This window comes from Sesamum indicum, linkage group LG13, assembly GCF_026168435.1.
Source record: "Sesamum indicum cultivar Baizhima isolate 11 linkage group LG13, ASM2616843v1, whole genome shotgun sequence".
NCBI lineage: Eukaryota > Viridiplantae > Streptophyta > Magnoliopsida > Lamiales > Pedaliaceae > Sesamum > Sesamum indicum.
Window position 1 is genome coordinate 17,770,437 of NC_142669.1, and position 25,623 is coordinate 17,796,059.

General features: G+C 35.6%; 2 protein-coding genes and 1 non-coding gene across 3 annotated transcripts; 2 read left to right on the forward strand and 1 right to left on the reverse strand.

The window, feature by feature from the left end:
- Positions 1-659: 659 nt before the first annotated feature.
- On the reverse strand, positions 660-9,032 carry LOC105176402 (ubiquitin carboxyl-terminal hydrolase 17). Its single transcript, XM_011099186.3, has 12 exons — positions 8,468-9,032; positions 5,330-6,341; positions 5,149-5,237; positions 4,157-4,242; positions 3,899-4,061; positions 3,708-3,822; positions 3,429-3,586; positions 2,551-2,635; positions 2,256-2,468; positions 1,653-1,714; positions 1,169-1,573; positions 660-1,078 (listed from the first exon to the last, which is right to left on the reverse strand). The coding sequence occupies exons 1-12, from the start codon at positions 8,752-8,754 to the stop codon at positions 1,075-1,077; spliced, it is 2,679 nt and encodes an 892-aa protein (XP_011097488.1). The 5' UTR covers positions 8,755-9,032; the 3' UTR covers positions 660-1,074.
- Positions 9,033-19,192: 10,160 nt separating this feature from the next.
- Positions 19,193-19,274, forward strand: TRNAS-GCU (transfer RNA serine (anticodon GCU)). The gene has a single exon. It is a non-coding gene; the product is annotated as a tRNA-Ser (tRNA).
- A 3,059-nt stretch (positions 19,275-22,333) lies between these two features.
- Positions 22,334-23,673, forward strand: LOC105176403 (mitochondrial uncoupling protein 5). Its single transcript, XM_011099188.3, has one exon. The coding sequence runs from the start codon at positions 22,574-22,576 to the stop codon at positions 23,528-23,530; it is 957 nt and encodes a 318-aa protein (XP_011097490.1). The 5' UTR covers positions 22,334-22,573; the 3' UTR covers positions 23,531-23,673.
- Positions 23,674-25,623: the final 1,950 nt, after the last annotated feature.

Below are 25,623 nucleotides of genomic sequence, written 5' to 3' on the forward strand. Positions count from 1 at the left end.
AAAATGCATCAAAAAATTATCCTATTCCAGCACCCGTAGACAACTCTCCATTTTTTTTGTTTACGGAGAGGATTTTTTTTGCATAATTTATAATTACACGGAGTCCTTTTTTTACTATTTAATTAACACAAATAAATATTTAACAATTTTTCTATAAAACAGGAGGTAATATGCAATTTTTCCTTTCATTTTATTTAGTGTGTGTATGCGTTTTTAAGGGAAATTACACTTCACCCCTTGAGGTTTGTCCTTGCTATGTGTAATCCCTCATTAGACCAAAATTTGCACGGGCACCCTTAACCGCAAAATGCTAGCAAACATTCTAATCTAAGATGCTTAATCCCTCATTAGACCGAAATTTGCACGGGCACCCTTAAGCGCAACATGCTAGCAAACATTCTAATCAGAAAGCATCTTGCATTCAAAGACTCGATAATTCGTCCGATGGTACAATTCATATCCAACATCACATCATTCCGATTTGTACCATTCGTCATGATTGGAAGAAAAACTCAACAAATATTTGCTGTTGACCTATTTGAGCATCTCATATGGAGGAAAACACTTGCTTTTATAGAATATTTACCTGACAAACTAAAAGAAGTGAACAAATAAAAGATCCACCTGCCACTGGTAGCACATAATACCACTATGTAACATTTTTCATAATGATTCAAAAAGGGCTCCAGAGGGGCTCCAGAGGGCTTCTATAGATATATGGCAATTTTAACCAGTTTTGTAAAATACAAATAGCTCAAAGGATTTACAGCCTCTAGCTTATCACAACTCAAACGCCAAGAAAAATGTTTGAGTTGCTCTCTTCTATAATACTTCCCCCTTTAGGGGGAACATAAGGGCATCGAAAGGGTTGTGCCGATGTTTTATCTACTAATACAACTGTTAAAACTGGGTGATTATCTAATTCTTAAGCAGTCTTAGTATACATGGGGAAGTCCCTTCCCTCTCTCTCTTCTCTCTCATGATGTTCCCATGAAGCTTCATCGCGCCAATGAACATCTGTATGCAATACCAGCATCCCCCAGAACTCGATTAATTCTCTGATGGCCTCAGGTCCTAGCTGCAAAGGATACAAGACGACGACCAGCATGGATTTCTCTTGGTCCGAGTATCAAATTCGATAAGGGCAAACAATATGCAATTCAATTACCGGTGGTACAAGCTGGACCCAAATATATAGCCAGAAATGTCCTCTGCGCTTGAATCCTTCGTGCTATCTGTGCTATAGGAGCCGGCATCTGATGCACTGAAAATGGACGAACAATCACTTGATGAATCCACCATAGAATTTCTATGGTTAGAGTGAAAATGCCAATTGTCAGGACCCAGTATATTGTTGCCAGTGTAATCATTAGGAGGCAGCTGATAGGAGTGTCTCTCAGAGCGTTGATGCACCATTTTTGAGTCTCTATACCAATCAGAATCGCTTGATCTGGACTTGGAGTTTTTCTTCTTAGCACTTATACTCGTAGAAATGGCTTCCATGGTCCTCGTGGTTTTCCCATCAGAATACACATTGCTGTTTGTGACCAGAGATGGAAGTCGTAGTGTACGCCTAATAGGATAGCATGCTTAAATTTGGAGATATTATAGAAAAACATATGTTTTGAAAATGAATTAACCAATATAGTTACCTTGCATAGAAGAGAATATATGCTTCTGCGGATAACACAGTCTCCAGGTCCACATGGGTCACCTACAGGAGAAAAGACTAGCAATCAGTCTCATCTTGTCATTCATGGAACATAAGAACAACAGAAACCCCCAACTAAAAGTGGCTTGAATATGTATCTGAATGATGATAGAGAATCAGTTACTGTCAACCGAGCAGACTGGGATATACTTGGACCTGTTTTGACGGTATACGCATTTTTTACTTTTTCTCTAAAAACATAATTCGAGTTTATCGTAAATAAGATTTCATTTTGATATGGATATCAATGTTTTTAAGATACATATGATAATTCATTTCTAATGGCGCAAAGTCAAGAACAAGACGTATATAATTCCCATTGTTATTAAGAGATAAGACGTGGGTGGTTCTCAACAGGCATGTGAGAGCTGCTAGCAATCATCTCCCAGAGTTATCATACACCACAAGTGCTGCTATCTCCAAGTAAAGGATGCAAATTGAGAACAAGAAACTCGCAACTCTAAGTTCACATAAAAAGATTAAAAGCTCAAATGGATAAGAGGTAAGAACAACTTGTATTAGAAGTTTGCAGTAGAAAACATACTCTGCTGTCATCAATTCTAAACCATTCTCTGCGGAAATCTTTGACATAACATATGTAGTGACCAGTGTAGGCAGCATTCATCGCATTCAAGTGAACCACAACTGCATAGAGATCATATATAGGGTATTTGTCACTCATTCCACTCATATAAGGAGCAAGATTCAGAATCTCTGGGAACTGAACTAGCTTATTCAGCTTTTCTAAGTTGCCTGACTGCAAACAAAAATTGCAAAGCAGGAGTTAACATCACCAGTAGCAGGATACTTAACTATGCTCCCTAGTGAAAATGCATTACCCGAAATCGCTTCAGAACAATTGTAAGTATGTTAGGAGCGTCAAGTATTGTCAATTTCTTCTTAGCTTTCTGATAAGACTTGCATCTGCAATGAAAACCGATCAGGATCATTTAACTATATTAATAGTCACAAGCAAACTAACAGATTAATCAGCTTTGAAGCATTCAAATTTTGAGTCCCTCAATTGCTAATATGTTGCACCTTGGATTTCAGCTAAGGAAACAGTGAGGAAAGCCTTTACAGTCTTCAGGTCTCAAAGAAAACATTCGTACTGTGAATTATACATATATTTAATTCCTCTCTTCACACAAATTTCTCAAAACTTGAAGCTTACTGAATCCAAAATAAAAATGTGATGTGTAAGTATTGGTGTGACTTTACAATTATCAATGCGAAATCCTAAACCAAAGGAAGCACGCATCTACAGGAAACACACTTTTCATACACAGGGCCAAGGAAGCAGCAGTGAGCTTCCCTTTCTTTATTTACCAAGACAGAAAACTAAGCAATAACAATCGTTTTAAGTTCTAAAAGATGGCATTTCGGCTGACCTAAAAGTTCGGTTTCGGTATGGCATTTCGGCAAACCGAACGTTGGGTTAACCAAAACAAGATCGGTGAACCGAACTTTCTGGTTTACCGAACTGAACACCCCTAATATTCTGTATACCAGCTGGCATCAAAACACAAGCAATGCTGATTGAGATATGAAAAATAAATAAATAAATCAAAGGGAACTAGAAGATCATGAACTTGGTTATTTTATGAGGGCAGAGAAATAATACAGAGTATTATTTCATAACAATAACCAAAAGTTGCAACTTGCAAGGATGCAATGGAAACCTATATCTTTTAGCACAATGGGCAACTGGACTAACCTGCTGCACTTATACTTATCATCTCCACCTAGTGTTTCAGAAACAGTGAACTGTGTAAGAGCCTCTTCAAGCGTATTGATATCCCCATTTATCTCCACAGTAAGATCCATCATCCGGTCACATTGCTCAGATCTAACTGAACACTTCATGCACTTAATCTGGAACACCCAACAGTAACTAGTAAAAACCATAATATCATAGACATGTTAAGTTTTAAGCTCAAATGTGCCAACAGCTGATGGTGACAGATGCTTTAGATATATCAACATGAAGGCAGACCTTCGATCGAAGATAACCCCCAAAAGTAAGACCCAGAAGAGTCGAATCTTCAACCCATTGGCCAGAAACACCAGCTTCTTCAAGCCATATAGATTGCATTCTATCTACCACATTTCTGAAATCACATGAACACATTTAGAATATTCAGTCATACTCCTAGAACCAAAGTCAAATGACTAACAGATACTTACCTCAAAAAGTCATGTGCATCTTCTTCTCTTCCATGACTTAGATGACTTCCAATCTTTTGTATCTGAGACAATATTCCAACTGGAGAGAAAGGCGAGTTCATTTCTTGCCCCTTCTGGATCAGACGTTCAAACTCACATATAAGGCACCAATCCCTCTTGCGACCTAAATCATTGTTAAAAAGACCAGGCATGAAAACAGTATTATTGAAGATCTAAACAGTATGAACATTCATCGATGAATCATAAAGAGGTACTTGCATGTTTTAGAATGCAATCGCTGAAGCAAATAAGAAGTTAATGGCCGAGTAAAGATCAGACACTGCAGCACTGCATTCGCATAACAGCTGCAAGAAGAAGAAAAAAATTACATATATATATGCAAGATCAAAAGCACACTCATGCGGGCAAGAACCAAAAGCTATCTGCATTTAGAAACATGGACTAAAACCAAAAGCAGCAGAACTTAATCAGCACAAAAAAGCAGGGTTAAAGGCACTAAATCTCGTGATTCCTATCCCGTTCATCACTAATATTATTGTCATATAAATTGTCCATAGCACGACAACTATAATTTTTTCTTAGCATGTATTCACGTACTAATCAAGTACTATAAAGGAAACTTAAGATCTTTAAAGTGTTGCATGACCTCTTACATAATCTTCATAACAAAAACAAGCCAGCAGAACAATTATGTCTATCTGATCAGTGTAAGTCAACCTTATATTGGAAGCGTTTTCTATGTCTGGACTCCAAAATTCATATCATTAAATGGATTTTATACCGGCATAAAACAAAATCGTCCAATCAAAAAACTGAATGCCATAATTAGTCAAACAAGCAACCAATTACTAGATCATAGAATCCACGATGTATAGTCCATGTTATTGCATTGAATAGCACAACAACAACATCATAAACAAGCACATAAAGGAAACTCCAATCATAAATAACCAAAATATTGAATTAACCTGATAGCACGTTGATGCACTTAGAGATTAGGAATTACAATTTCAAAAACAGAACAGTTACAGCATGGAGAACATAAAACAAATAATAAGATTGCGCGATCTAAACCACATGTCATGAAATGGGACTGATCCACCCCTTCTACAATGAACCAGAAAAATAAAGAAAGAGCTCCTGCTAGCAAAAACAGTGTCTCATGAAGCAGACTTACTGCCAGACACAGTTATGCAAGTTTATGCATGGACATGATCACAAAGCCACGCAGTTCAGGAAAGAGAACTCACCTATTTCCACAATTCACAAGGCCAAAAGGGTGAAGTTTCATACCATCACATGAATACAACTGCATGAAAAGCTTGGGTGGAAATACGATCTGTTAAGAGGAGAACATGATCCATGAATGCATGATGAACAAAACCTCAGCACACTAAAACTTAAAGTTCAAAAAATTAATGGAAAAACAACCTTGTGGTTGTAGGTTCCAGCAGAGTCCTTCCCCATGTCAAATGTGAAGGACTTTGGCTGCTTTGGTACTCTAAAATGCTGTACAAATTTCCGAACTGATGTTTTCAAACCTTTGCTGGTAGGTTGTGCCAGCATTCGGACATCTTTGATTTCTGAATGCAGGCTCCCAGCTTCAGTATACATATTTTGATCGTTCAGTGAACTTCTAAAAGACATTGATCTTGTTTCTTTAGCTGTACACAATTGTGCTTCATTTTTCCAATATTCATTTGAAGAAGATGTGCTCAAAGATTTCGAGCACTGCGAATTCCTTAGCTCAACACTAGACACTTGATTAGGATTACCTGATCCCCTAGAATATATGGATTTCATCACTTTACCACTAGATTGATGTTCTTGATTTTCGCCATTTTCCACTGAAGAAACTGCCTGTAAAGAACTAGATGACTGAGGACTCCTCAACTCAGTTGCATCCAGGACAAACTCTTGTAACACAGCCGCTCCATTGCGACTTACTTTATCTTTGAAGCTTGTTGACTGGAAGTTTTCATCAGTTTTAGTAGCCAGTTTCTTGTTTATCTTGTTAGCCTTCAGTGTCTTGTTTACTGTATAAACAGTAGAATTCAGGGGGTATAGGCTTGGGGCATCTGTCTTGTCAGGATCAGAGATAGTTTGCAACATGTGAGACTTGATACCTTCAGAAGCCACTTTATCTGGGCTGCTAACAGTTTCTGACTCAAGATCCTCACTGACTGATGCGTCAAATGATGTTTCGCTTCGTTCAGTGGAAGTAGAAATGCAAGGCAATGAGCTACTTGAAGATCCAGAATCATCAACTTCTGGTGCGCGATCAGAACGAATTTCAACTTCATTGTTGAAAGGGATCCCAACATGATTATCCAAATGTATTTCCAGAACACGTTTACTTTCCTTGGTAGCATGCAACGAAGTTGCTGGCCGGCAGTCATCCTTGTGACCTTGTCTCCAGTGAATTATTTGACACTTACCAGAACTACAATATAATGAAACAGAAATGTAATCTAATGAAAATGAGAGCAATTAAGTTAGTTAAAATGAGATCCACACATGAATCATTGTACAACTTAGAGTAACCCACAGCATCCACCAATTGCCCTAACATCTCATAGTTGCCTCAAATTGGGTGTTTGCAATTGATAAAAGTACAGTGTGGACTTCCCATTAAAAAACAAACGAAATTCATAGAAATAAAGTGTTTGTAAGCTCACATCCAGAGTGTACTCAATCTCACTATGACATTCTAGAGTTTATGTAATGCAGTTAGCGATAAGTCTCCTTAAATCATCCCTTATATGATGAGGCATGCCTCAGATGAGTTTTTCACTATGAGGCTCGTCATGAATCAGGATATAGTGTATCATGAATGAAAGAAATACTAAAAGCAGCATGATATCAAGCTTCTTTTCTCTTCATTTGGTAAGACCAATTGGGTTTTCATTTTCTGAGATTTTACAGAAGAAATTATTTGAGTACATATTTTAGCAACTATACATCATGGTTGTAACACAATCTAGCCTTGTCTATAATTGGCTAGGTTGTCTATTAGGTTATTAAAGTTCGGATCAATTGAAGGTTTGGATTTTTACGGGTACAAATTGTGTTAATCTGGAAGATTATATCTGCTCAAAGTCTTTCTTAATATCACCATAATAAGAGAGCTACACCAACAAAGAAAATAACCAATGACCTTTGTACCTCCATTTACCAATTTGGGACTACTTTTTTCTTCTTCTGCTCCTAACTCCTCCATCACAACTCACTTCAACAAAAGTTGCAAAATGTTAAAAACACTGATTTATCAGGAGATATAGAAAATGCACCAGTAGTTCCACAGAATTTCCACTCATGCACTCCGCATACACTAGGATGAATCAGTACGTCTTGCATTGCTAATGTGACAGGAAAAAACTAGCAGAACAAATAATTTTTATTGTTGTCAGGATAGAACTCTGGTGGCCCCAACCTTTCTAAAATAATTTACTGGGAAGAAATCGGTGACCGCAGCCTATACATAAATTGAATCAAACATGTGATACTTTTTCACGATTAAATTCAAATCTTCAATTTTACATCATCTTATGACGTTAAAGTACACAAAACTCAAATTTCTACATGAAAAAGGTTTTGGTTATTAGCATCAAAAAGTATCTTCTCAAAGAGTTAAATACCACTAACGTCAACATTAAACTTATTTAATGGGGCCCACATCCACATCCAGAAATCTATTGCCATCATCTATTAACCATGAACTGGAAGCCCGCACCGATGCCAGATGGCCATTTTGACAATCATCCCAAGATTGTTCCAGAATTAAAATGCAAAACCTCATGTCCAATGGGAACTCTCTTATTATTTCTTGCTTTCTATATATACTGTTTACCATATTCCATCTTGCTTTGCTTTCCCTCCTGCACGCCTGTTTCTTATTGTTGTGTTTTTGTATTAAATGAAACCAAAATACTTCAAATAGTCCTTCTGATCTACAAAGTACCCACTAGATGTGTAACTGAATCAAAATGAACCCAAAACATTAATTATTGTTCAATTTTGTTTAAACTTTTTTTTGAGCTTTAAAAATTATGTGAGTTTGATTTGATTATTAAAGAAATCAAGTTCCAACAAGCTTTGATCGAGTTGGACACAAGACAAACTCAAGTAGCTTGAATTTCCATAACATACTTTTAGATTTTTTCTTTAATCGAGAAGCCGAGCTCAAGTTGAGCTTCAATGCTGATCGGGACAAAAACTTGTGTTCATACCTAGTTCATTATGTTTAACAGCTAAACTTGGATGAGGTTTTACTAATAGATCTCAAAGGTGAGTATCAACTATCAAGTAGTTTAATTTGTTTTTCAACTCTACCACACGCAGTCCGGACATCCATGCAGACCTTACATAAATTTTAAGCGTATCCTCAACCTTTATCCAATTCAATGTTCTAATTCTTGCAGACCTAAATATAAGCACCTGCCTATTCATAGCCCTAAGTTTTTCAATCAGACTGTTAACGACTTCTACTGAAAATTTCGTCCTCAAAAACACAGAAAAGGCATAGTATTCCAGCAACACATTCAATAAAAATCAAATCCTAACACTCACCAGTATCTGACAGCTTTACACTGAGAACACCTAGTGGTAGTGGGGCGGTAACAAACAGCACAATAACACCGCTTTTCAAGCGGCGGTGGCGGTGGTGACGGCGGAGGAGGAGGAGGAGGCGGAGTATAACTATAGCCATCCACTGCTTGTAGCTTCGCAATTTCCGCCTCCTCTTCGGAGGCCATAGCCACAAGCCTCAAAATCTCTTCCTTCTTGGCTGCCGCATTCCTCCACTTGTGGCGGACTACAACACCGAAAATTAATAAAATCGCGACAATTACTATCATTGATTCACGCTTCTCAAGCTAAATTAACCGGCGCCGAGGATTAACACAGAGCTGAAGAGAAACCCTAAGAACCGGATTTTCTTGCAATACATAGAGGTCACTGCTGCACGTTGGAAGTAGCGACACCGATGGTGGCGGTGGTGGTGGTGGTTGCCGGTGGTGGAGACCGAGAAGGGGGCAAAACGGGAAAGGGGGGAAATCAAGTTGACGTATTTGACGAGTGACGACTGAGGGGGAGAGAATATTGGTGAGAGTATTATCAAAGACTCAAAAAGAAAGAAAAAGAAGAATGTAAGAAAGTAACGCATAAGAACCTGTTTGGTTTGGTGGGAATTTCAGCCAATCACTGCTGACCAATTCTTTTTTCTAATTTTAATTCTCATTTATTCATTATTATGTATTGTTTATTTCACTTATATTACCTTACTTGATAAATAAGTAAATACATATATAATATTTTTTAGAATAATTATACCGACCTCTCTTGAAATTATATAATTATATCATTTTTGTCAATCAAAATTCACCGAAAAATATAGATATTAGCGAAAAATTTGCAAAAAAAATCATATTCAGCCCTAATTGATACTCATTTATCACGGGCTAAATAAATCTTTTTTGACCAAACTATACTTACAAAGATGAAGATATAACTCTTCATTTGCATTAGCGCATTAATATTTATAAGAATATTTTCGTCAGAAAAAATTTATTTAACCTACAATAAGTCAATAATAGATCAATTAGAGGTAAATAGAGATTTTCATTCAAATTTTTTGTTAATATCAACAAATTCAGTTAATTTTAATTTATGGTGTGGTCTATTTATTGGATGTAAACAAATATAAAGGGTACTAAATATAGTTTTTCAAACAACGAAGAATTTATGTATGATTATACCAAATCTTAATAGATGACAATGTAATTATGTCTATTTCTTTTATCAATTTTTTAATTATGTGCCTAAAAGGAGAGAAAATTATCATCTTTGTCCATTAACATTAAGAAAGTTTTAAAAAGAGTCGACGATTCATGATATCTTTATGTAGGTCGGGACATGTCTAATTTGATCAAAAAAAACCCAATCTAAGTCATTGATTGCTTGACACGTGACATCATCCAAAAGCTTCAAAATGGCGATCATACATTGGAGGATTTTTATAAATAGTCCCATATCAAAATATTCAAATATATTGAATAGTGTTTGCTATATTGACTTATCTATCTTGTTTAGAGACCAAAGATTGCACATAACTTGATCGTTGAAAGATTTTGATGCCAGCAACCCCAACACCCCTGAACCCTGTTGCGGATTTCGGGTTTATTTCTGTCAACCCAAGAATGCTGAGACAAATGAATGAAGTCCCTCACCCCATGAAATTAATTCACAAATAAAATATAGAAGTCGTGATTTTTTTCTTTTTTTCAAATTTAGATCTAACATACAATTTTTATAGCAATCAAGTATGCATAGCTTAAACGTTATTCTTTTCTTTATATCAAAGATATCCTGTATTTGGATTTGTATCTTAGTACTACCTATGACCACGTGATTTGGAAACTTAAGATGCCAATTGTAATTGGCAGGAGCCTCTCTAAAATTTATGGGTAAATTTAATTCAGACCACTTCACATTAGATCAAATTATATAAATATTGTCCGTATTTTTTAAAATTATAATTATGCTTTTTGAAGAGTGTTGGTGTAAGATTTTTTAAGGGATGTTTGTATAAGTTTTACATTTAAATAGAAAGTATATTTATAATTACCACTATAGCCTCAAGAAATTTCAATCTAAGTTACCCAAATTTATTGATATTCAGATAGATTGCATAAAACCCCTCATGTGCAAAAAAAAAAAAAATAGGCAAAAAAATCTCTGTGTTAGGACTCAAGAATGGTTGTGTTGAAGCGTTGAACATAAGCCCTTAGAGTCTCACCATCTTCCTGCTTGACCCCAGAAAGACTGATCACCGACTTTTGGTACTGCTTGCTGATAGCAAAATAGTGTTGGAAGAGAGAGCTAAATTCTGAGAAAGATATAACCAGTCCAACTAGTAGCTAGTCGAACCATTGCTTGGCAGAATTCATTAGTGTAGTAAGGAAAACACGACATTTAATGCCATCAGTACACCTGTGCTGCAAGGCTGCATTTCAAACTTACGAATATGTTCAATTGGGTCAGTGGTACCATCCTAAGCAAGTAGGTGCGATGATGCTCAGAAATAAGCAGGGAGGTCTTCCGCCATGATGTGCTCGCTAAAGAGAATGCCACGTTCAATGGACTTGCTCTCCTATGTCACCTGCTGAAGCTCCACCACCTCATTCCTTGCTCGTGAAGTCAGCAGGAGTGGATAGATCCTGCTGAAGCCCAGCAGGAAATTGCTCGCCAACGCCTTGGCTTCCTGGTGTTCCACCTCTTTCCAATGGGGAAGAGGGTTCTGCTCCGCTGACTTGAGAACCACAAAGGGTTGAGTTAACAGTTCCATGATAAATTGACGAAGGTGCTCACAAAAGAGTGGGTTCATAACAACAAGTCCAACTGTTGAGTCAAGAGTTGGAGCTGGAGTTGGAGTATCGGCTCATACGGTCAGATCTAGAGCTCCTGTTGTGGGATCTGCAGATGGAAAAGTAGGACTAGCTACAGCAGGGAGGGAAGAGTTTCCTACATGGGATCCGTTGTCATGTCCATCGTTAGAATTCGCCACTTCTCGCGCCAAAGCTCAAGTGTTCCCAGCAGACGACGCCAATGATGCATACCAAAAATTTGACCACACCACAACGATCAAATGATTTTCAAGAAAATTCTAAGATTATCAAAGGATTAGTCTGCAAAATAGAGATTGCACTCAAATGCTTAAATCAATAACGAATTAAAGAACAAATAAAAGGGAAAAACTTCAATTAAAGTGAAAATACCTGTATAAAATGGTGTATGTATCCATGTGGTGTAAAATATAAGCTTGAAATAGCATAAAAACCGAGAGAGAATAATGCAAGAAAGTGAGTTTGATAATAGGAATGATATTACCAAAAGCCTGCACAAGACCTCTATTTATAAGCTTGTATAGAGTTGGATATGATGTCGATTACTGGGTTTCATACGTCATTCGATAGTTCTTTGAGTTGGTTGTCATCCGCAATAACGTTGGTGATTTGGATAAATATTGACTAAGATCCATGAGCTGGACGACACTTATCATATTTGCTTGAAAATTCGGGAATTGGTTACTTGTAGATTTTCCAGCTCATTTTCCATCAGTTTACTCGAAACCACCTGGAGATATTTTTGGATGATGTGACAAATATCTTGGCAAGCTATATGAAGTGTCCTCCCAACTGTATGATGACATGTCCTGCTGAAATAGACTTATTTTTTGGGTCTGTCAATTCAATAAAATAGCATGTAAGCTTGTGGCCATTTCTTCCCTGCTGATGGACTTTATTCATCTTATTAGTAGGTCCTTATCGATCCACCTAATGAGCCAGCTAGGCTCTTAGCCGGCTGGGCTAGTATACTTAGCTTGTGGACGTGGCCCAATAATTTTATGGGGCATCAAATAATATAACTTAAAATAATTGATATTAATATTTTGGAATTTTGATCTTTGATGATACCCCCTAAATATTTTATGAACTAAAACCACTAGCAAGGCAGATCAGTCCAACTAGATATGAACCCAACTAGCCCATTAGGAGGGAGACAAGACTCACAGGCTTACCTGCTACTTTACTGAATTGGTAAGCCCAACAAACAAGGCCATTCCAGCACAATACATCATCTTATAGCTAGATGGATACATCATATAGCTTGTCAACACATCAAGACACGTCATTCTAAAAAATATCTAGGTGGTTCCGAGTAAACCGATGGCAAATGAGCTGGGAATCAGCAAGTAACCAATTCCCCGATTTTAAGGCAGACATAGCAAAACTCAGTCCACCTAACGTATTTCAATCAAATCTAGTATAAATCCAAATGGTTTATTCTGAATGATAGCCAACTCGAAGGGTTTTCCAACGTCGTACGACACTCTGCAACAACCCCCGTATCTTGTTGTGTACATGCATATAAATAAAGGTCTTATGCAGTCATTTTGTAACATCATTTTTCATACTCAAACTCTTATATATTCTCACTGTTATATCTTGATTTTCAAGTTATTCTAAGCTTACATTTTGCACTCCACTCGAATATTCATCACTATCACATCATATTTTACCATTATTCTCACTTCGATTGAAGTTTTCTTTTGATTTTTTCTATAAACCATTACTGACTTAAGCATCAGAGTGCTAACCTCTATTTTGCAAGGTTACTCCTATTAATCCTAGGATTTCTCTGAAAATCCTTCGACCTTATGGTGTGGCCAAAAATCTAGTACGCATCATTGGCGCCGTCTGAGTGAATACTTGAGCTTCGACGTGACAAATGGCTAATTCGGACAAAGGAGGTGACTATGAATCCTATGAGGGAAACTCTTCCCTCCCTGCTGTAGCTGGGTCTACCATTCGACCTCCAAAACCTACAGCAAGAGCTTCTAGTCTACCCTGCTCTAAATCTAACCTTGGGAGCCATCAATTCTCCAGCTCTCAACAACAATTGGACCTGCTGCTATGAACCCGCTCTTCTATGAGCAACTTCTTTAGTTCATTGACCCTCCACGGTTCTCAAGCTAGTGGAGCAGAACCCTCTTCCCAACAGGTAAGAAGCAGAACACTTGGAAGCAAAGACATCGATAAGCAGATTCCTATTAGGCTCCAGCAGGATCGATTCACACCTACTGACTTTGCAGGCAAAGAAACAACCACACTTCAGCCCCCTGAAATATGGGAATCACTAGGAAAAGAGATGGATGAGCTTCGCCAGCAGATCATAAAAGAGACCATGCTTGCTGAGCGTGGCATTCGCTTCAGCGAGCACATCATGCCAGAAGAACTCCCTACACATTTTCAAGCATCTCGACACTTACCTGCTTACGATGGTAACACTGATCCAACTGAGTATATGTGTAAGTTTGAAAACACAGCCCTACTGTACAGGTATACTAATCGTAGGAGGTTTTCTCGACCATGGAACACTTATAGTCTAAGAAAGTTTTATTCCTAAAATCTGTACTCTCTATTTACAGCTTGTTATTCTTGTAATCAAGCATTATCTCACATGAATAAAGGTAATTCTTGTTTCCCATCTTGTGTTACTTGCAGGCTCAATAGCTCTTAGTTAACTCCAAATAAGTTGTCGCTACCAAATAATGCATGTTTTTACATAAGTCATCTCTAGCTGGCATACACGCTTACTTAAGCTGCCACCAGCCAGCGCATGCTCCTAATAAGTTGCCACCAAATGGCGCACCATCATAATAAGTCGCATTAGTTTGCGCACGCTTTCAATAAGTCGTCCTAGCTGGTGCACGCACTTATGTAAGCTACCACCAGCTGGTGCATACAGTGACATGAGGTGCCACTAGTTGGAACATGCATCGAACTCAACCATCTTCAACTGGCACATACACCTTACAAGCAGCTACCAGCTAACACACTCACTTCAATTTCAAACTGCCTTCTATTGGCACATCTATTTCAATATAATGCTAATAAAACCTGCTTAGGCTAATTTACTACTTGATTTCTATCATTACTCATTCACTGTGAGATGTTTTGTCTCCTACCAACAAAATCACACCTTCCTCGCTAATAATAGGAGCAGCTGGAATAAGTACGCATGCATCAGCTGGCAAAATATTTCAATATTTCTTGCCCTATAACAGGTTGCTTAAACCTATAGGTTTGTCGCAGCAAAGGCCTATCTTCATAATTATCTTACCTACTTGCCTAATTTTCTTGCTAAACTTGTGTGATAAAAGCATCCCTTTTATTACTTTGATAACTTATACCAGCAGGAAAAACCTCCCCCTTTTGTTTACTTAGTGTTGCTCTAACACCTGCAGGGAACATTGTTGCGTAGCAAATAAATTGGGTATTTTTCAACCAAGTACTAACCTACAGGATTAACAAAAAGCATAGCAACAAATTCAAGCAACCAAGCCAATTAAAAAATTCCCTAGATCGACGCACTCTAGTTCATACTAGTAGTAGGACTCTCCAACTGGAGTCCGTCAGTTGATCAACATTACTTAAGAATCCTAATGGAATTCGTCCTGCTAATGAGCATGAAAGGTCTCTTTCTTATTTGCAGGATATCCTACCTACTCCAGCAGTCTAGCTCTACGATTTGCACTCCTGGAGTGGGGGGGAGTAATGATGCCCCCCCTAAACCTTTCATGGACTAAGCCACTAGTAAGCCAGATCAGTCCACCAGCAAGGCAAATCAGCCCAGTTGCCAAGGCCCACAAATTTACCTACTACTTTACTGAACTGACAAACCCAACAAACACACTCATTCCAGTCGGGCACGTCATCACTCCTGGATGGGCACATCATATAGCTTGCCAACACATCAAAACATGTCGTCCTAAAAAATCTCATGATGGTTCCAAGTACATCGATAGTAAATGAATTGGGAATCAACAAGTAACCAGTTTTCAGATTTTCAGGCAGATATTGCAAGACTCAATTTACCTGACGTATCTTAGTCAAATCTTATCCAAATTTCAAACGATTTGTTCTGTATAATAGGCAACTCGAAGGACTTTCCAGTTATGTATGGCACTCTGCAATAACCACCATATTTTGCTCTGTACATGCCTATAAATAAAGGTCTTGTGCAGTCATTTGGCAACATCATTCTTCACTCTCAAACTCTCACTTATTCTCATTGTTCACTCGAATTTTGAGTTGTTTTAAGCTTATATTTTGCACCCCACATGGGTACATACATCGTATCACCATTTTATACCATTATTCTCACTTTAATTCAAGTTTTTCCTTTCATTTTTTCATAAATCATTACTGACTTAAGTATATGTTTTGACATTAAGTGGGGGGATATCTCAATTATTGTAAAGGACGTTTATGAGCTAACATGTCACATGACAATCTTGTTCTATGCCTTAATAGACAAAGAAAGAGAGAAAAGAAAAAAAAATGCCTTACAAAAAAAAAGAGAAAAAGAAAAAAAAAAAGAAGGCAAGAAAAAAAAAGGGAAGAAAAAAAAAATATATTTTCTCTCTTTGAAAGAAAGGCATAGCTCAAGTCGAGGAAAGTGGGACATGAAAGAGTATGAGATAAATCAATTTTGAAAAGCTTGGATTCCTACATCTATTACTTGGTGCTCTAATTTAGTTCCTTGGATTTTCACCTCATTTTTCATTATTTTTCCTACCCCCAAACCAACGCCCCATTACAACCAAAATATAAGACCTCTTGATTCAAGTGTGTGCATATTTATAAGTGGTGGAGATTTTGGTGTATAATCAAGCCTATGGTGAAGCATTTTCATAGCAAGCATTTGAGTGAAACACTCAACCAAAAACACTTGAGAGATTGGGAGATATGAGAGCATAGTCCACTTGTTTCCACGCTTAGTTTTCATGAAGATCATCTTGTGAAAACTTGTTTGAAACTTATTCAGTTGTCTTTTATCATATGATGTGTCATTCTTTGAACACTCAACTAGATTCTTGCTTGTTACTTTCGTCTGCGATCCATAAAGTTTGAACTTCTTCAACCATTTTATCTTTATTTCTTTGCATCGAGGACGAGCAAAGGGTTAAGTGGGGGGATACTTGATAGGATCGCATTTTGTGCTTATTTTATATAATATTTTAGCCTATTTTGTGACCAAATGCTCCTAATTAAATATTATTTTGCAGCATTAGGACAAAAGAATTGGAAAATGAAGAAAAGCACCAAAATGGAAATTCAAACAAGACTCAAACTCAAATTCTGGCAAGAGTTTGGAACTGCTTGGACTACCTCTGATGAAAGAAGAGTTTAACTAGGATTAAGATTTTATCTCTATAAGTCTTTTAGTTCAATTAGGAATCTACTTCTAATCCTAGTAGAACTAGGTATCTAGCTATTATAAATAGGTGATGTAATTCACTTTAAGAGACAACTTTTGAACTCTTCTATTTCTCTACGTTTTTATATTATTTTGCTTTTCATGCGTTCTTCCATGAGCATGTCTAGCTAAATCTCTCATTCCGGTTGAAGACTTGGTGAATGCTTAAATCCAACGGGTTGTGAGATCTAATTTATGCTTTCTACTTTTATTCATATTGGTATTTGTGTTGTTCTCTGTGCTTTTATTACAAATAATCTGATTTATTGTCAAGAATATTTGCCTAGCCAATTGAACTTTCAAATCCGTAATTGTTTGTTTAGTTCGATAACTAGTGGTAACACAACATAATTGATTATGTAGAAGTTTTCGATTATGTTGTGGGGAATGCACAATCTAACTTAAATAAATCCTCGTAGGAATTTATTGGTTAGAATTGGGCCTTTCTAGTTCTTAATGCTGTCGGTAAATTAAATCTTGAGGACGTTCCCAAGGTTGTTTACTGATTAGGGATTTAGTCGGCTATCCACAAGGTAAGGAAAGGTGAGGTTGTTAGGTCGTACCAATGGCCATAACCAATTTATCTATCATGAATAATTGTTATCCTTGCATCTATGATCAACCGTGGAATTAAGCGTGATCCTGTCTTTAACTGGAATACTCTCCTCTTATATTTATCTCTTCTAATTTTATTAGCTTTTTAGTTTTATTCTTCTTCACAATCAAAACTCCCCCTAATTATTTTCGTTTTTGAAGGAATTAATTTAAAACCAATCTCTGTGGATTCGACCCTACTCACACATCTACAAAAGTGTTCGTAGGAATTATTTTTGGTGAATTCGACACCCATCAACACTCTATGTTAGTTTATAATAAAGATGAGGTTTTTTCTGTATTTTATACAACATAGGGGTTGCTATGCAATTTACATTTGACTTTTTTATACTTTTACTTCATATGATAATTTCAAGAAACATAAAAATAATTCGAGTCTACCTCCTATATTTTCAACAAACACCTATTTATGAATGGGAAATAATTCAACATTTTTAATTAATAAGGGCTAAGTACATTTACATCCTATATTTTATGAAATTTACTTAAATCATCTTCACTTTTTTGTACATATACTCATTATATACGTCAACACTATTTATATATACCACCCCCATTTTTTAAAAATATTATACTTACACCTTAAAAAATATCAACATCAGTACACAAACTACTCCTATTTATTATATGTCATGAATGGTTCATGTAATTACATAAAATATAAAAATAATTTGCATAAATACACCATACATTAGTAGACGTAAATGTAATTATAATATTTAATAACCCTGTGCGCTGCATCACATTTATAGAGTCATTATACATCAAAGTTAATTATTAGCCCACGGCTTGTTTGATATTAACCATTGAAGCATATTCAGTGTGTGTGCGCGATCTAAATTTTGGTTATGTGTTTTTAATTAAACAAAATAAAATAAACAATTAATAACAGTGATAATAAATTTAATTTTAGATTTTTATAGATAAAAATAAATAAATTATCAGTGTCAATTGATTAAAAAGACAATGATTTGTGAGGACAAGAAAAATGTTAAAGGGTATTTTCATCTACTAATGTTATAATAATTAAGATAGTGATTATAAGGGTAATTTAAAATTAAATAATTCAAATTTTGTCTCTAATTTCGACATATTGGGCCATTTTTCTCTAGTTGCACTGGTATTTTGGGCCTTTGGAACACGGTTTAATTTATACTAGCTGTATGTGGCATATTTAATATATGCGTATAAAAAAAAATTAAAATAATTATATATTATTCACTAATTTTCTTAGTGTAGAAAAAATAATAATATAAAAATAATTATGATAAAATAAATAATTTTAAAAGAGAATATTTAGAGTAGGAGAAAGAGAAAAAAAATATTAACCTAAAAATAAAGAACTATTTAAAAAATAAGTCTTACTATAATGGGAAAAATATAAAAGTTAGTGGGTGAGAAAAAAAAAAAGGAGAGGGGAAGAAAATTAGCATATCAAAAATAAGAGAGACACCAAACGGGTACTCTCATTTAATATATAATATAGATATCCAGAATATATCTTGTTTGAACTCATGAATGATCATACGGACTTAACTAAAAATCCAATCACTTAGATCATTTTAATAGGTTAATTTCAATAACCCAAATATGAGCTCATGATGAACATTTAAATTCAATCAATAAAAATAGCAAAAGGATTCCCAAGTCTTAAGAAAATACCAAAACAGTATTAGGGTCACACACGTTTTTACTTAAATTGACTTGATTTAAATCCAAATAAAAAATCTCAAGTTGGATCAATTAAGATTGTGTTTACGTTGATTTAAATATTGAAGGGTTGTATTTGGAGTCTATCTATGTATTAATTATGAGTTTTTGGATAATTTATTTAGCATAAAGGGAGGAAAGCAAAGAGTCGCTTTGGCCGAGTGGTTAAGGCGTGTGCCTGCTAAGTACATGGGGTTTCCCCGCGAGAGTTCGAATCTCTCAGGCGACGAAAATAATACAATTTTGCCCTTTCCCTTTTATTTATTTTATTTATTACATTTATAATATTCTAGAAATATCAAAGGTTGATATTGGTCAGTCAAATAGTGAATGCTGTCCCAGATAAAACCTGGTAGACCAGGACGCGGCAACTCGTTCCGGTCTTGCCTGTTGTCCCACTCATCCTCCGACACGTGGCAAGTTGCCCAACAAGCTCCCTCCACACAATTTGGAACCGCAAGTTGTCCAAAAAGTCAAATTCTTGGAGATAGTTTTGTTTGTTTGTCCCCATATACACCTCAAAGGGGAAGGTCCCTTCTTGTTTTTGGCTCTTTTTATTCAACCCTTTTGTTTTCACATTATAATATTCATAATCTTGGCCTTTAATTTCAACAAATTAATCCTCAAAGGGTCAAGTCAACATCTCTTCCCTATTAATTGCCTTTCTAGCCAATTCAAACAAGTGTTTATTGACTTTCTTGAAATTCAAATTTCTTTTAGACTTTTCTAAAATATCGGGGTTTTTTTATTACTATGAAGTCATATATGAACAAGTTGATAATCTTGAGATGATGTAGAGATAGTGTGTTTTCATAAATTAAAAGGGTAATTGAATTTTGTTATTTTTTTGAAAACTATGTTTGCAGTGTTTTTTAATTCTGAATTTTGAGTTTGGGAGGATGTCATAGAGTTTGGAAGTTGTTTGGTTAAACTTATCAGCTTATATATCTTATTATATATCAGATTTCAGTTTGAAAATAAATTATTGAAATGTCAGGACAAAATAAAATGATAGAGTTATAAGATCATGTCAATACATACAAGTGTACAATTAATTCGAATGAGTTTGTTAAAATTATACAAATAAGTTATATACTCTTTACTGTTTTCCTAATAGAGACCTTGTAATACGTCAAATCTTATTGTTTTAAATTAAAATTTTGAAGTATTTGGACAAAATAAAATGATGTGATTACAAAATGTCAGTAGTGATGTCACGCCACAAAAGTAGGACCCCTTCTTTAAGCCCTATTCTTGGGATGTGGCCTAACCAAGATCATAGCATCAAGTGATAATTTTATAATTAGCATAAATTACAACATTCTCCCATGAAATTTGGCATAATTACAAATACCTCTTTGTTGTTTGAGAAATTACAAATACCCCCTGATTTTATCGTCCATCTAATAAGTAGCCCATTTCATAAGATTTCTATTCAATTTTTATAGTAAACTTACCAAAATGCTCTTTTTTTATTATAAATTATAGTCATATATATTATAATTTTCTAAAAATATTTTTATAGGATGATATTCTCTATCTCTATCCACCCTCAAATTTTTTTTTTATATTTTTAAATATATATATATATATATTATAAAAAAAATTCAGCAATAACAAAATAGTAATGTCCACTTCATGATTTAGAGATACATAATTATTTTTCATTTGAACAGTATTTATATTTTACCCTTATAATTAATTCTACGAAATTTGTTAAAATGATAGAAATAAGTTATGAGATCTTTGCCTTTTCTAGTAGAGATTATAAATTCATAATATTTTATTTTTTACGTTGTATACGCTCTCCCCCACCCCGCCAAAAAAAATAAATAAATAAATAATTTACAACATCTTATAATTAATATTTCAATAAGTTGAGTATAAAATATTATACTTTTTAGAATATATTGGTACATATTCATAGAATCGTTTCTCAAGAACAACAACAATAATAATAATAAGTTACATAAATTCTTTTGTACTAATATGTTAATATAGATCCAATACGTTGCTTATTCATATTCATTGCTTCAATAATTTTTCAAGTTAAGTTATTCCAAGAGAAGAATAACTTCACATGCAAGTTGGCAATATGGTAGGTGAGGTTGGATGCCAAAGTGCTCAAATTCTTGGTGATTATAAGTTAATAAGTTCGAATTTCATCAATACATGGACTGTTATTTTACTTTAATAATTATTATTTTTATTTTATTAGTAATTATTAATTAATTATAGATTTTTTTATATTAATAATTAATAGAAATAATTATGCTCCTTCTCCTAAAATTTGGTGTAATTACACATAGACCCCTATGATTTGATAAATTACATCTAGCCCCCTGAAGTTTGTTTCATCTAAGAAAATCTAGATCACACATAATAGTTGCATTTGGATATTTGAATATTTGAAGTTAGAGAACTTGGTAATAAAATTTCAAATATAAACTTAGAGAACATCTAGAAATTTCAAATATGGTAATAAAATTTTACTTCAAAGCCAAATCCCCTCCCCCACCCCCACCCCCACCCCCAGGAGTTCATGAGTTGGCCGAATTAATACTGCTTGGAAAAATCAGCCCCCCGACCCCACACCACCACCCAAAATCCGCGTAAACATTGGCAATTGGCATCTGGACTATACTCTGAGTCTGAGATTACGTTTCCATATTCAAACATACCAAAATAAAGATAAGAATTAATTACACTTCCACCCCCATTAAAACGTCAAATTATAATTTTGTTCAAAAAAAGTTTTAAAAAATTCATTGTTGACATATAATTCCTTTTGGTTATGGTTTGAAGAAAAAAAATTGACTTTAACAAAAAAAAGAAAATATATAAATTTTTAATTTTAAAGCACATTTAATATTTTCATATAATAATTTTGTACTTATAATAAAAAAATATAATAGTATTAGCCTCACTTTATATATATATATTATATTTATCTCTTTATAAATATAAAAATATATATGAAAATATTAAATAAGCGACCAAATTAAAAATTTATATAATTTGTATTTATTAACTTCAGAATTTTTTGTATAAACACTAATAAAAGAAGGTCAGCTGTAAAACGGGGAACTTTTAAAAGCTAAATGTAATTTTACAGTTTTTTTTTTTTTAGAGAAAATATAATTTTATATTTTTGAGGAGAATTTAAAAGTAATTAACCCTAAAAAAAAAATAATAAATTGAACTCCCTTATGCGCCGCGTGAAAACCTAGTCCTCTTTTCCTTCTTCTTTCCTCTCCTCAGAGTCCCCTATAAATCCCCTCCGCCCCACCCTCTTCAGACCCACCCACCATTTCCTCTCCTCTTCTACAGCATATGTCTCAAAGGGCCAACGTTCCACACTTTTCCTCCATAGCCTTCGGCCTCCACTCCCATCTCCTGGTTTCCAGTGAGATGAGCTCTAATTCCAACTGGTCTTTTTCCTCTTGATCCTAATTTTAGAGAGGGATTTTGATTTTGATTTTACCTGTTTATTTTGATCTTCTCTTTTCGATTTGAGTTTCTGAGAAAATGGGTTTGAAGGGATTTGTTGAAGGAGGCATTGCTTCCATTGTTGCCGGCTGCAGTACTCACCCCCTGGATTTGATTAAGGTCAGGATGCAGCTTCAAGGGGAGGGGCCGTCGGCCGTTCAGCCTCTCCGCCCTGCTATGGCATTCCCTACCTCCGCCGCCCACAACATCCACCTTCCGCCTCCTCCTCCCCCGCCGCCCCGCGTCGGTCCTCTTTCTGTTGGGATCCGGATCATCCAGCAGGATGGCGCTGCAGCTCTCTTCTCCGGCGTTTCTGCTACTGTCCTCCGCCAGACCCTCTACTCCACCACCAGGATGGGGCTCTACGACATCCTGAAGAAGAAATGGACCGATCCGAAAACCAACAACATGCCTCTCACGAGGAAGATTGTCGCCGGACTCATCGCCGGCGGCATCGGAGCCGCCGTAGGGAACCCCGCCGATGTTGCTATGGTCCGGATGCAGGCCGACGGCCGCCTCCCGGTGGCCCAGCGGCGCAACTACAAGAGCGTGGTGGACGCCATTTCGCAAATGACCAAGAACGAGGGCGTGACTAGCCTGTGGCGCGGCTCATCCCTTACGGTGAACCGCGCCATGCTCGTCACCGCTTCTCAGCTCGCATCGTATGATCAGGTCAAGGAAATGATACTTGAGAAAGGCTTGATGAAGGACGGGCTGGGGACTCACGTGACGGCGAGCTTCGCCGCCGGATTCGTGGCGGCGGTGGCGTCGAACCCGGTGGACGTGATCAAGACCCGCGTGATGAACATGAAGGTGGAGGCGGGGAAGGCGCCGCCGTACAGCGGGGCCCTCGACTGCGCGATGAAGACGATCAATGCTGAGGGGCCAATGGCGCTTTACAAAGGGTTTATTCCGACGATCTCGAGGCAAGGACCATTCACTGTCGTGCTCTTTGTCACACTGGAACAGGTCCGGAAGCTGCTCAAGGATTTCTGAAACTAGCTGATGATGACGAAGAATTGGGGTGGAAACTAAGAACACATAAATCTTTTCGACTATTTTAGCAAATATTAATTTCCCATAAAAAGATTATGATTATGTCACAAGGTTTAAATGTAATAATAATCTTTAGTGTTACACATGTTGTCTTTTTATTTTTAAAATATCAATGAATTGTTCTAAATATTAATATTAATTCAAGAAAATTATAGAATTATGTAACTTTGAGCCCTGACCACCTTCCGATAATGGCTAAAAATTATATTTACCTTCGATTAATTTATTATTGATTTGATGCGTAATGCCCAAGGAACTCTAGTGCAAGGAAGAGCAAAAGAGCCCAGGGCCCCCCATAGACGATAAAAGAAGTGACCACTCAAGATATTCAAGGACCTAACTCATAGACGTGGTCCAACCAGTGATGGCCGACCGAAAATTCGTGTTTAAATGCCCCTACGGGTCACACGTGGCATACTTGGACCACCAAGTATACCCCCTAGCCAGTATGAAAGACACATGTTGAAGGAGATTCCCCCAAGAACTCAGAATCCTAAATAAGGACTACCTACAGATTAGAGAGTCGTAATCGATGAAGGATCCCTTCAACGTAAAAGTTTACTCACACTAATAAGATCAACAGAGAATAAGAAATGGCCTATCCCAACAACTTCTATCAATTTTACCACAAAATAAGATACACGTGCAAACTTTTATCGAAGAAGGACATCTCCTTATACATACAAGTTTGATCCTAGACGGGGGATATCTTCCAAACTATAACCCTTATTGTCAATTCTCATTTTGCACTCTTTTTTAATTTTGTGTATATAATATATATATATATATATATATATAATTATTAAATCATGAATATGGGGAAAATGTTATATGGCAGGTCATAAGTACTTGAGAGCAACGCAACCATTTGATTGATTTGGTATGAAAAATATGTGAGAAATTATGATTTTTTAGGAATAAAAAGTTGCGTGAACGTTGTGAATTTTGGTTGCTTTTGTGTCTGGAAATTACTCTTTTCACACAAAGAACGTGTCTTTGTGTTTTCCACGCTTGATTCCCTTTCATCGTCATGTCTTAGCGGAAAATGCAATTTAGCCCATATAATATTGATTTATCCCTTTATATTTTTTAAAATACAACAATTTATCTTTTTAGAAGGGATAAATTGATTTATTTTAAAAAATACAAAAAGATAATTTTCATAGGAAGGTAATTTGCTCATTTATAATATCACATGGGCGTAAATAAAATTAAACCCTCGTGTCTCAATTTGAAACCAATTTCATTCATATATTACTTGAAATTTATATTTATATAATTAAATCATTTTAATATTAGTAAAAAAAATTAAAGACTAATGCGACTACTACAGTAACTTTTAGAAGAATAGCACAATTGTGTTCCGCATGAGGGAGTCGTACTGCCTTCTTTTAAAAGTTTAGAGAGTCGTGTTCCTTTCTTTTTATTCTAAAGACACGCACATGCCCACACATTCAAATTTTAAATACAAAAAACTGTATAGTTCAAACCGTAGGATTGTCTATAAATGTATGAATTTGGTGCGTTGTGGGTATTTGAAGTTTGAAGCTTTCTAGATGCGAAAAATAATGCTCCACTTTGAACGGCCATCATTCCTACCTTTCCATTTTCAAATCTCTCTCACTTTCCACAATTTTAAAATAAAAAAATTATTTAATTATTATTATTATTTATCTATTTTTAATACAGACAGAACATAAAAAATGCATACATAAATATATAAATAAAAGCAATTTTCTTTTTTCCCCCTAAAAAAGAGGGTGTTTGGCTAAGTATTTTTTTTTAAAAAAAAAATATTTTAGAAGTTGATATATTTGGTAATGCTTTTAAAAGATATTACGATAATTATGCTAAATTTTGTTTTTCTGTAATACATATGTATAAATAGTTTAAAATTGTATACATGTATTATGTATATACTAAGCGAAATACCAAATATAATATCATTTTGTTATACTACTACTACTACTACTACTACTAATAATAATAATAATAATAATAATTGATGTGTTCAAAAAATGTATGGGTACAAT

Coding starts and splice junctions, on each gene's coding strand:
- LOC105176402 (XM_011099186.3), bottom strand. CDS start 8,754: ATGATAGTAATTGTCGCGATTTTATTAATTTTCGGTGTTGTAGTCCGC. Junction 1,715..2,255: donor TTAGAATTGATGACAGCAGA/GTATGTTTTCTA, acceptor TTTCTCCTGTAG/GTGACCCATGTGGACCTGGA. Junction 1,574..1,652: donor TATATTCTCTTCTATGCAAG/GTAACTATATTG, acceptor CTATCCTATTAG/GCGTACACTACGACTTCCAT.
- LOC105176403 (XM_011099188.3), top strand. CDS start 22,574: ATGGGTTTGAAGGGATTTGTTGAAGGAGGCATTGCTTCCATTGTTGCC.